General features: G+C 37.8%; 1 protein-coding gene across 4 annotated transcripts in view; it reads right to left on the reverse strand.

Moving 5' to 3' along the window:
- Positions 1-12,931, reverse strand: part of LOC128506827 (protein phosphatase 3 catalytic subunit alpha) — a 101,086-nt gene that overhangs the window by 3,456 nt on the left and 84,699 nt on the right. Inside the window, exons 9-14 of one of the 4 annotated variants that reach the window (XM_053477462.1) lie at positions 11,125-11,250; positions 10,808-10,879; positions 7,958-7,984; positions 5,259-5,343; positions 5,048-5,145; positions 829-858 (exon numbers count right to left, since the gene is read on the reverse strand). In XM_053477462.1, the coding sequence (XP_053333437.1) occupies positions 829-858; positions 5,048-5,145; positions 5,259-5,343; positions 7,958-7,984; positions 10,808-10,879; positions 11,125-11,250 (438 nt within the window). The remainder of the gene's footprint in view (positions 1-828; positions 859-5,047; positions 5,146-5,258; positions 5,344-7,957; positions 7,985-10,807; positions 10,880-11,124; positions 11,251-12,931) is intronic. The other 3 variants (XM_053477536.1, XM_053477598.1, XM_053477665.1) reach the window with 3 other exon arrangements.

Genomic DNA, 12,931 nt, shown 5'->3' on the forward strand with positions numbered 1-12,931 from the left:
GGGTTTGACTGGTCACTTACAGTATATCAAATAAGTTTCACAAGTCTGGATCCACTGGCAGTTGTCTTATATGGAATTGCAGCAGGAAATCATCTCTGCAGATAACAAAATCCGTTCTGATACATTAGGCTCCAGAGACATGCGTACATTACAGATTATTCTCATTATTTTTCTTTATTAGAACCTGATAACTATTATATTAATCAGTGGACATAAACTACTATTCAAAAATTTGGATAAACCTTCTAATGCCATGGTCTTTTTTTAATGTTTATGCTCTGTAAATCCTTCATAACGACTCTAATCTAAGCTGCTGTTAACTGGTGATTTTCGAGGCCGGTAACTCTAAATGAACTTCCCCGCTGCAGCAGAGTAGTGTATACTTTTAAATAGATTTCAGCCTATGGATCCAGGCTTTTGCACCACCCTGTAGTATTGTAAACCTTTAAATACTGAGCTTGAGATCTGAATAGTTAGGATTAAGATTGTGTTTATAAAATATTTAAAATTTTCTGTACGCTCCCTGACTGCAATTAGTTTGAGAACCCCTGTGAGATTTGCATTAAAAGATTTAAATGCTGTTCAAATTAATGTACAACTCCAAACGTGGCTGCACTTGCGATCAAGTTCCCCTTTAAAGCAAGCGTGGCTTGTTTCGGTATTTTCTTTTCTTATTTCTATTTTCGCTGAACACTAAAGCACTCTGTTTGCCCAAACAACCAACACACTCTACACAAAGCTACAGTAACAATAGATGAACCCATTAGAACCCCTTTATCTGTTGCAGACAGGCAACAGAAAGGGGAAAAGGGGCTATGGCCTATTTACCTTCATCGGCCTCTATAGCCTCAATAGTAGCTGAAGAGAAGAAGGGGAGGGGGTTACAAAACGAGTGAGAGAATTGAGCAGAGCAGGTTAAATTTGTCCAGTAACAAGTCAACGAGTAGGAAAAAAAAAAGAGTCACATGTACATGTAACGGTGTTAACACACAGTGGGTGACTCTTAAGTGAGAACAGACAGAACAGAGATGCTACGGGGGAAATCACAGACAGAATAAGAGAGGCTTAGAGGAGGAGGAGTGAAATGTGCAATGATGGACATTTAAAATGGGATCTTTGCACCACAGATAACTGACAGAACGGAGGCACACAGAAATCAGAGATGTGTGCTCATGACTGTCTTATTGTTGCTCACTGCTCTGCATTTTAAAAAACGAGCATGAAATGGTGACAAGCCACTGGATGCAGATACAGAACGGCTGTTACAGGTGCAGCGGTCTACTGCGTCCCAACACATACTGGATACGGTCAATAAAAATAGGAAATGTTTTAATAAGGACTATAATGGTTACGTCTGCCCACACACACATTTCATTTCTATTGCGCAAGACTTGTTAGCATGTGTCATCAAAGAAAATCTCCATCCTTGATGGCACTGAGTAGGAGTTGCCACTTACCTGTGAGTAACTATCTTTGATAGTTAACAATATGTACAAGTTCATGTGCAGAATCATGTGCAAAAAAAAAAAAAAAAAAAAAAAACGAGAATGGAAAATTTGGCAAATGAAAGAAAGGCAAGATGTGAAGATCGGTGTAAAAAATCTAGGGAAAACTGGAAGAATTTGTTTAAGAGAAGACACCACACACACAAATCTGCTAAGATGACAGAGATACTGAGGGAAGAGACAGCATTGTAGTAGAAGACGTCTGCTGTCTCAGAGGACGGACAGACAGCACACACTTAGCTGTGTTTCTACTAATGCTGAGGCAGGAATTAGCCTTTACTCCGTCTCTGGCATGTCTCCTTTTTCAAGTTAAACTACGTGAACCATATTTACAAAAGGTCTTAAGGCTGAGAGTAGCTTCCAACTGGCCTACTTTTCCCTGGATTTAGATTTACATGGGGCACTAGAGTAATGCCTCTTGATTATAGGAGTTTGTCTTTTTTATAGACTTTCCCTGCTCTGCACTGTTCCCTCGTCTGGAAAGACCTCCTTTACTGTCTTTAATGGCCTGAAATAACGCAAGATACGCAAGATAATTTATACACAAATAAACAGGGTTCAGACTTCTTTTTTTTTTTTTTGGAGAAGCGAGTGTACAGTACTGTGGAAACATCTTGCTTGGAGAACTATTCTTTAAGATGACATTAAGAATATAAAAATATATAAAATATAAATATAAAAAGTCCAAAGTAAAAAGTCAAAGTATAAAGAAATGGCCTGGGGCCTTAAGAGTTCTGCACAATACTGTACATGCACATGATATGCTAATTAATAACCTTAACGTGGACAACAATATAACAATACAATAAAAAAAAAAACACTCTGTACGAGGTCATGAGATACAGTTTTTAGTTAGAACCAGAAATTCAGGATACTACCTCCTAACTCATCCCTAGAGCAAAACTGTTCTTATATTTACTTCCGAACAAACAATGAACATCTAAATAACAACCCTGTATAAACTTCGTGAAAATGTATTGCTCTCTGCAGTTTCACGGATAACTTTCAAAGTTACTTCTAAAGAACTTAGATAAGATTGTTTTGTTTATGGCTCCTGATCTTCACTGCACACTCAAAACTGGAAAAGATTGGAAAGTCAAAACTTTGGGGAAAAAAAACCCAAAACCTGAAACCCCTGAATGAAACAAAATAACACTACCATCATTCACTAGATTAGATACAACCAAACCTCCCATTTAGTGCTAGTGCTGGGGTAAGATCATGCGAGTGAGGGAGTAAAGTTGTTCCAATTCCTGCCTGTTGTCAGAAGGCAACACAAGGTGGTATATTTATAAAAGCTTAGTTAGGATTCAATACTTATTCTTATTACAATGTAAAATAGACACCAAAATCTTGTGTGCATTTATGTACATAATACAGCCAAAAGTATGTGGACACCTGACAAATATTGTATGTATGTGATTTCCCAAAGTTTTAGCCACAATGTTCATGACAGGTGCAATTATACAGCCTGACTTTGTGTGCCGTAACATTGTAATTTCAATTCATTGGAATAAACCTGTTGCAGCATGACAATGCCCCTGTTCACAAACTGAGTTTCATAAGGATATAATTTGACAAAATGAAGTGCAGCGCTGACCTAAATCCCAGTAAACATCTTGGGTTGAATGCCAATGCTTCATTGAAACAATGGGAAAATATATTCACCAAGCACAGGTGGGTGCATTTGATGGTCAGGTGTCCACAAACTTTTGGCCAATATAATATAAGCCTGCTTTTTATTATGTATGCTAATGTGTTGAGCATCATAATATCAGCAACTCTGGAAATCACAAATATGTGCAATTTGTGGTTCAGAAACTTCCAAAGCTCCACTATACTCCATATAATGAAATATTCTCTGCTGTTGCAACACTGCTATTAATGCTTTATAAGACCTGCTAAAAGCCTTTGAACCACAAACTTCAAAAAGATGCAATTTCCACACAAGTGCTGTGACATTGTGATGCAGAAAAGTAGAGATCGATGTTTTAACACAGCATGTGTTAAGTGCCATAATGAAAAAGGGTTAACTGTGTAGAAAGGTATTCGAGTGAATTCAGCATTTGTTTTTATGTTTAAAAAAAAAAAAGTGTGTAAAAGACAGTTGCACAACGCTTTATACCTGTAGATCCCAGGAAGAAAAAAAAGAGAAGAAGAGACATGGTTTGAGATATCAGTAGATAAGACAGTGAGTGCAAGTAATTCAAAGAAAACCTTTCGTTCCAAAAACCACCAGCAGAGGGAGCATCAGTGCAGAAACAGGATATAATTACAAATAAAGTGAGGCAGAATGTGAGACCACGCCATCAACGTAACTAAATTAACATGTAGGAGATAGTTTGCAAAGAGTCATCATATTAGAAACTTTGGAAATCACAAATGTGTGGAATATAAACAATAATGTTCTTAGATATTATCTCTACTGTGGATATTATAACAGGGCTATCATATAAATTTTTTTAAATACAAATTTGTACAGGAAAACAGACAAAACATTCTGCATAATTAACTCTGTCTAACCAGGAAGAGCGAGAGCTATTACATGCACTCATGTAACACCAGTTAAGTGCATCTTGCAAACTGTTACGACTGGAGGAGCGCGCTCATCATTTGGCTAGTGTCTCCATGATTGGCTAGTGTCTTTATGATTGATGTGGGAGTGCCGGTACCTCTCTCCTTCACTGAGAGCATGGCCAGTTTTGCTCTCTAGGACCCCTGGCCATGGGTGGTTATAAAATTACTGTGAAGCAATGTTGCAATTTCCAGGCGAACACTTTTCTGTTTTCTGTTGTGCCACTCAGCAAGCAACGGAAAATAGGTTTGAGAAAAAGGTTTTAGGATTTTGGAATAATTCATATTTTTGCTGTTAAGCAGTGCTTTATTTGTGTAGTTCCCAGATTCTCCCACTGAAAAAACACTATCTGAGATTCAGATATTTCAGAGTTGAAATAATATGTATTACAGAATGATGGCTGACATGGCAGTCACAAACGTGTGTATTGGTATTCATTTCTTCAAATTTTCCCTAAACATTTAGACAAAATTTTTTTTTCTATACATAACATTCTATATTAAAAGACTATATTCCTTAAAATATATTTAAATTTGCCCACTTATTCAAGTTTTTCTTTGTCTAGTTTGTGCACTTCAGTCTTTGCCCCACGCTTATATGCACATAAGTGTATTTACTCTGTGTACTTAACGTCCTGCGCTCGTCAGTTACTGTATCGTTCCAGACCTTAACAACCATGAATGGCAATGAAGTTGATTTACGTTTATTAACTTTAAATTAAAAAAAAATTCTGACACTTTTGCCCTTTGCATGAGCCAATCTTAGCAAAATTCCCCAAAACTACAAACAATGCTACAATATTTATTTATACCTAATATATCAATATATCTAATAAACCACTAACAACATTCACATATAATAAATTTTTAAGAACTAGTTGGAATTGTCCACATATTACAAAATGCTACAAGAGCTACCCTGGAGTTGCTCTTATCTTGAGGTGTGTCAGAGTGTGTGTATGTCTTACCGTTCTGGAGTTTCTCTCTGCCTCCTGAGAGAACGCCGCTGGGTAGCATGCCAGTCGGGGTGAGACCCTTCAGAGTCAAAACACTCTCACTCTCCTCTCTGGAAGACGGTCACACCATTACACACATGTACTCATAAATGTTCAGTGCACACACCCTCATCAATATGAACACGCACAAACAAACACACAAACACACACACACGTATCTTACCGCAGCACTGAGAACACTCTAGCCATCTTCCCAATGGCACGAATCTTATTTCGGATCACTTCTTTGCGTGCAGAGGCTGTAGCACCTACACAGATGCACAAAAACACAGGGTCACAATGAGGACACAGCAACAGCAAAGCTGCATCTTCAGCAGGAAGTTTCTTTTAGGAAAAAAAAAGAAACGATTTCTCTGCTACTATGGCACAGCCTCAAATATCAAAAACCATTCATATATCAATATGCTCAAAAAGACAAACAGCTGCGTTAACTAAATCGAGCCCTAAGGTGCAACTTCCCGGACCAATAAAAAGCTCCCTTTGTGGCAGTTCGGCTAATTTGCTGTCCTGGCAAAGGTGTGTCGGATAATAAACGAGCCCCCTATAGCAGCCTTCAGAAAGTGAATAACATGCTAAGCATTCGGTTAGATTGCGTCTGGTTCCTGCAAATCAGGGTTACAGTAAGGATACTCGCATCTTCACACACATTATTACTCACACTGTTTTAATCAACATGCTAGCTTTAGGGAGCTGTGGAAAGGAGTTGCAACACTGAAAAACCGGTGCACACAACTTCTACAAGTGTTGCTTAACCAGATTTTACATTAAACCCAACCTTGGTGAAATAGTTATTATATGCTATGCACTATATGGCCAGACATTTGTAGACACCTGACAACCACATCCATATGTGCTGGTAAAACATCCCAGTCCCCTCTTGGCTCTTGTAATAATGGCCACTCTGGATTCTAGAGTGTGGCTGTGGGGATTTGTGGTCATTCCGCTACATGCACATTGGTAATTTCCGGCTCTCGGCTTGTTGAGTGATTAGGACCAGGGTACAATCAATGTTCCAGTTTATACTGACTCCAGTGGGGTTAAGTTGAGGTCAGGACTTTGAGGAGTCTTGTGAAGTTCTTCCACTCTGACCTTGGCTAACCATGTCCTCATAGAGCTTGCTTTGTGCAAAGTGTTGTAATGATGGTGGAGCAAGTTTACCTCTTTTTTTTTTTCCAGTAAAATGAAACAGCATACAAAGACGTTCTATAAAATGTTTGCTTCCAAGCTTGTGAAAAGAGTTTGGGGAAGAACTATTAATGGGTGTAATGATCAGGTGTCCAAATAATTTCGGGCATATATTGTACATGCTCTGAGCAGCGTAAAACTGTTAAGACTGACAGGAATGCAAGATTTACAATATTAAAATCATTTGGTAACACGGCAGTACAAAAGCTCATGTATTAGACATATTACTGTGATTGAGTAATGAACATAGCAGTATATTACCAATGTCGAACTTTACATGGCCTCCTCATAGTTTTGGGCAAGTGCATGCCCCTCTTGTAAGTTTGATCAATTTCACATAAACCCGTGTTATAGGTAGATTTGCTACTTTAAACTGTAGTCTCAATGTGGGTGCATGGTGTCCTGAGATGGAGTTGCATCCCTTTTCACCTCGAGCCCGTACACCATGAGCCTTACCAGGAGTGCTTGTACTGCATTTGACCTAACTCAGATGTGTGTTCTAATTTTTTAAGCCATGCTGAAAGGAAAAAATAGGGATGTCTCCATATGCGTCTTTGTTATTACCAATGAAGCTGATCGAATCAGACAAGTGATCCATAGTTATCTCTGCAAACAGTAAACTGTACTGTCAATATTATAGATTTAACAACTACTGAAGCTGTGAGCAGCCATGATGACTTGACGTCACTTGCTTCACACTCTTTGCTAAAGAGAGCTTCCTGGCATTCAGACTAGGAATTCCATATTTCTTTGTTTTCCCTTTTTCCCCCCAAATGGGTGTTGAAAATTCAGAGTCACAAGCTTTAGGCAAATGGTGCCATAATTTTTATTCTCTGCTGTTGAGACAGTGGATTAGGAGCACAATTAGATTAGTTAAAATTACTTGATTATTGATTATTTATTAGCTTGTAGTTTTCAGAAAGTCTTTTTTTACACTGCTAAACATCTTATAAAGTAAAATATTCTTGAATCTAGCAAAACCCATCTATATTTTTTAACTAAGAATAAGATTACTACGATAGTCACACTAAAATTACAAGCAAAAAAAGTAATTTTCTATTGAAAGCTAATTTTTTAAAATAGATTTATTTAAAATGGCATTTGTGCTTGTAATTTAATAACCTTTAACTAGAACTAATCTTAATTTCATAACTGTTTTGTTATGAACTTATGTTTAAGAAAATAGATATTTTGTTAAGATAAAAGAATATTTTACTTGCTAAAATGTAATATTATGCATCGCAAGAAGAATCAGGCAACAACTACAATATAAAGTAATAATATGGCAACAAAAATCGGCAACTAATAAAGCTGCTGCCATATTCACTGCTTATACAGGCTTCTTATCTGAAACTTTTAGAAGAATATTGATTTAAAAGTCAGTTGCATTATAACAACTCCACAAGACCATTGACATGAACAATGTGAGCAATCATGGGAGGCAATCCACACAACAAACACATTCATTCTCAAATAATCTAAAGTGAGTAATGAGCTACTTCAGGTGGACATTCAGGAAAATATTAGTATGAATCCATATAATAATTTAAATACTACTACAAATAATAATAAAAGGAAAAACAGCTTAAACTTGATGTTATGCAACCTGTTAGCAAACAGTACAAACAATAAGCAAGGCTGCACTGTGCACACGGCAAGGCATGTGGGAGGCTGTACCTTTCTTTGGGGCATATATTAGCTGCCCTTCTCAAGAACACCCCAGAAGAGAACAGAAAAAGAACAGAAGAATGATCAGTGGATGGCTGAGGAATGGGAGAGGAATAGAAAGAGAGGAAGAAGGGAGCAAAGAGACTATAAAAAAGATGGATAAGGACAGGGTGAGTGAAGGAGACTGCAACAGAGTCCGGGAAGGAGAAAAAGTGAGAGAGAGAAAGAGAGAGGAAGAAAGCCACACCTATGGAGAAAAAGAAAGGAAATGCTTTGAACCAATGAATGTGGGTGTTGGCGGAGGAGGGGGGGGGGGGTACACAAACAGAAAAGAAACTGATTAGATAAAGCTGCAGGAAAAGTAATATCACCTACAAAAACAAGAACGTGCAAATAGGTAGGTGAGAGAGGAAAATGAAAAAGAAGTTATTAAAGAAGACCTATTATGCAAGCTTCACTTTTTAGTCATTTTTTAAAAATTTGGATGAGTTTTCAGTGTGTGAACACACACACCAAAAAAACAAAAACAAAAAAAAGGAAAACATTGCCTTACTTCCCCCTCATTTTTTAAATTTAAACAAGGTAACATTTTTTCCACTCCTAATATGACCTCAGATTGATTATTAAAAAAAATATGAAAAAAAAAAAGCTGCATAGACCCTCCCTAGTTGGCTTGCTGCTCAGCTCTGTCCAGCTCCGCTATTCTCCTCGTGTCATTTTTTATTTCGGAGTCTGTGAACATGCAGGCACTAAAGGCAAATCACATCAAACGCCCCATTTTGGCTGTATAAAGGAATATTTTTACTCCCATCCTCTCAGAAAGTGAAATTCTTTTGTTTACGATGGAAAAGTTCTCTGACAGCTATCTCTAAAGTTTTATGCAGCTCACATCAGACTGCTGTATTACAAAGGACAGTTCAATGCCGGATTTGCCTCAAAACTGAAGCTCAAATGTGGTTTCTGATTTCCTGCTACTCAACTTCAGAAGCTTAGGCTGTATTTTTAAGTTGTCCATTAAATCTGCCTGTTCAATTAGCTATATACAGTAAATGCTGAACACGACAGCATTGTGTACTGCACGCAGACGCAGGGTAAATCTTTGTAAAAGTAATAATTAGCGAGTAATAGCCAAATGTGCCGGAGAATGTGTGGGAAACTGCTCTATTGTGTACGGATATAAGAATATTAATTCTCTTAATCTTTATCAATTAAACTGATTTAGAAGGTCAACTTTAAATTGTGTTTCTTTATAAATAATGAATGTCAGTTGAGCTGTTAGCATGTAAGTGCTAACAACTAATATAGCTTCTTTTGTGAGGATATGAATGTCAATTCACGATGACATCCTTAATAATAACCTGATTAGTGATATAAAGATCAAATATGACTTATGTGGTGCTAACTCTCCTGATATAGCGCCAACACTCCTGTCCCATTTCAGGGGCTAAAGAAGGCTAGGTTAGCCATAGCATTAGCCATCAACAAAGCTTTAGCTACTTTAGCTTTTAGTCGCACTTTAACTGGTATAACTCTCAACAGATCAACTCTGAGGATGTTAGCATAAATTAACACTCTTACATATGAATACAGTAGATAATTTGCCACTCTTTTACCTGAAAATATGTTATATCAAAAAAAGAAGCACAATAGGTCCACTTTTAAGTTATAAGAACAAGGAATAAACAACATGAGAAAAAGGTAATTAAGTCAGATAGAATAATTCCCAAACTAGATTAATTAAGATCAACCCAAGTGTGATAGAATGAGGAAAAGTGTGTGAAACACAAGAAGTTGGTATTTAACGTGTGAACATGAGAGGGATTAGCCTGCTAGCGTGAAAGCCAAGTTACTCCTATTGTTTTTCAATAAAATCTAAACGCTCAGCTTTAGCCATATATTCTCATGCAGATGACGCTCTAGCATATTTCTCGGTTTTCCTTACTTTTCCCTTCCTCAACATGAGAAGTGACTAAAGCAGTTCGGCAAACACAAGTGTGATGCTGCTTGTGAGACGCGGAGGATTTTAGCACAGAGTAATAACATGTCTCGGCTGCTAGACATCCCCTAGCACAGACATGATGCGTTTGTTTATCGTTTCCTGTTTTGAGGGAAAAGCAGTAGCAGCTGGTGCTTTATATGTAGAGGGGTTATGACTCCACCGTGCGCATATATCGCATCAGTCATCAGCATGAATGTTTATATCTTGCAGTAAATCACAATGATGAAGCCAAACTAGTATGAGCTAGGGAGAAATCATATATACATCTTCCACATTTATATCATGTTCTGCTTGTAAATCCTTGAATCTGAAAATCTTAACGGGTTTATCAGCCTTCAGATATTTTCTGTAGATTGTAAACCCAGATTTATTGTTGCTGTTTTCAGAAAATGGGCTTTAACGGTTGCGCCTGTGCTACTCGCAGGATTCAAAGATGCACTATAAACATGGGAATAGAAAAGCTTTCACACAACAGCTATATTTTTTGGTTTAAACTAACTCAGAGCAGCTCCCGATTGCATAGCTGTAGAGAAATTAAATTAGCCTTCCAATGCTTTTTATAATCCTAAGAGCTCTGCCCCACTCCAACACAGCATCCGTGCTCACCGCAGCCTACGTGTATGACCTTCAAGCTGAGGTGTTCTTTAACCACATTTAGGCCGAAACCCCTACCTGGCCCCATGTCCAACTCAGACCTGTTGTGTTAGAGATCTAAAAGCAGCCAGACATACCCAGTACTCAAGACTGCTGAATCTGCTCTAGTGGCATCTCTTGTGGGGAATCAGAGAAACTCAACACCGAGGCCCTTCTGTGTAAGTGGACGCGTGTGCGTTCGCATATGTTAGCTGTAAATGTCTTACCATCAATTTCCTCATCTGTAGTCAGTTCATCATTGGAGCAGATGCTCAGTACATTAACCAACATCTCAGTGACTGGGGGCAAGAACACACAGAGAAAGACATTGGGCTAATGCTGTTTTCTGGAATGTTCTACATGACATGATTAAAAAGTGTATATGATGATACATGAGAACGTTTCACAGTTTTGATTATATAAAAAACGTTACCACAGAATAAACTAATCAGATCTAATTATTCAGAAAAAAATCACTTCCTTATAACACAATGAACACTTACGAATCTGTGTGTGTACATGTTCTGGAGGCTTTAAAATGTACCTTTCTCCCCAACGAAGGGCAAGGACCAGGTGAAGACATCCATGAAGTTAGGCAGCCAGTAGGGGTGAGGAGAACAGTTGAACTGCCGAATGTTCATGACATTATTCTCATATTTCAGCACAGCAGCTAAATACAGGGAAAGAAAGAAAAGTGAGACTTTTAGTACACTCTCTCACACTCTCTCACAGAGGAACATGTGCCTAAAGTTGAGCACTCAAACCGATTCTCACAATTGTGTTAAAGGTAACAGATTTCTTTGTCGAGATTAACACTTAACTAACATGAATTAGAGCCCGCTTCAGAGTTACTGTTGTAACCTGTCTAGGTGGGTTAAAAGTTAGCACCGGTGCACTATAGGCTAATCAGTGTTTACAAATTAGTTTCACACTATTGTTTTATTGCGAGTGTGTGCGTTATGCCCTAAGTTACTGGAGAGAGACTCCAGCTCCAAAAGCGGTCCAGACAATGGATGGCTGGATAGGTGGATACATCAGTATACTGTATATCCCCAACTTAAGAGTTGCATTAATCTATTTAACAACAAAGATGTCTTTATAAACCTTTATCTCTAATAACCCGTCATCCCTATTATTACCACATAATTTTCAAGCCAAAAGCTCTAACGTTAGTTGTATAATTACTATTACGTCCTAATTTATAAATTATTTAATGTTATTTAGCTCATAGTTTGTAAATGATCAACAATGGAGTAAATACAAGTTAAGGCAACCTTGGTGTAAAGTGTTAACCTTCAGAGTAACCCACAGCCAGTATGATATCTGCTTTGGGCAATCTAGCCTTTAACTGAGTGGTCAACATCCAAATCTTGCTGAAATCTTATCTGTGTGGCTCAAGGTCACTCTCTGGGTGGTATGAGGACCATCGTGAGCACGGTGACTCCTGCTTGTGTGCCTCACATACCGAAAGCCGACACTGCGCTTGAGCTCGCACTGAGGGACTTTCCCGGCCAGGAGTCTCGCTCTTGATTGGGAATAGCAGGCTGTCATGTGGTTCGAAGAGCAGGCCAGCTGTCAACTGCAAGCCAGACTTAAAGACCTGAGAGCATGTCTCTCCTTAACCTCTAGCGCAGTTGGGTTGGGTAGTGCATAAAACATTGTTATATCGGTTACATCATCTTATTCACAAACTAATTTATATTTTACAATAATTTTCAATATGGCTTGTATCATTGTGCAGATTAAGACCCCCCAAATGTTATAATTTGATTTGAGATGCATTTCCGGGCACAAACACCAGGTGGCTCTTGTGGCCACTAAAGCGCATAAATTAAACAACAATGTTATAGTAGAGACTATTTGTTGGGTAGTAGTAAAATTTGCATATATATTATTTACACACAAACAAACATTACGGTGACTCATGAGAATAAAAATTTAACAGTAATCTACTTTAATTAAACACCATGAATAATGAATGGAATGAATAAATTATTAAAAATGAAAAACATGCAAATACATTTTGACATGCTTATTACAAAATTATCTAAACTGTTTATTAACTGTTAAATTGTACCTTCTTAAAAAACAAAATAAAAAACAAACAAACAAATGTAATCGTAAGTTATAGAAGTAAACTCTTAACCAGCCAAGTTATTACATTCCATTGTTATTCGTCAAATCAAAGCAGTAAACTTGGAGTCGGAGCTAAACAGCATGGGAGTGTAATGGAGAAACAGAGCACTGTGACCATGGAGAGAATCTGTTGTTCTCTCTCTCTCTTTCAGTTTTCCTCTCATTTCAGGACACAGTCTGACTGAGAATGTCAGTCTGAACAGGAAGCACAAGAT

Source organism: Clarias gariepinus, chromosome 1 (assembly GCF_024256425.1).
Source record: "Clarias gariepinus isolate MV-2021 ecotype Netherlands chromosome 1, CGAR_prim_01v2, whole genome shotgun sequence".
NCBI classification, from domain to species: domain Eukaryota; kingdom Metazoa; phylum Chordata; class Actinopteri; order Siluriformes; family Clariidae; genus Clarias; species Clarias gariepinus.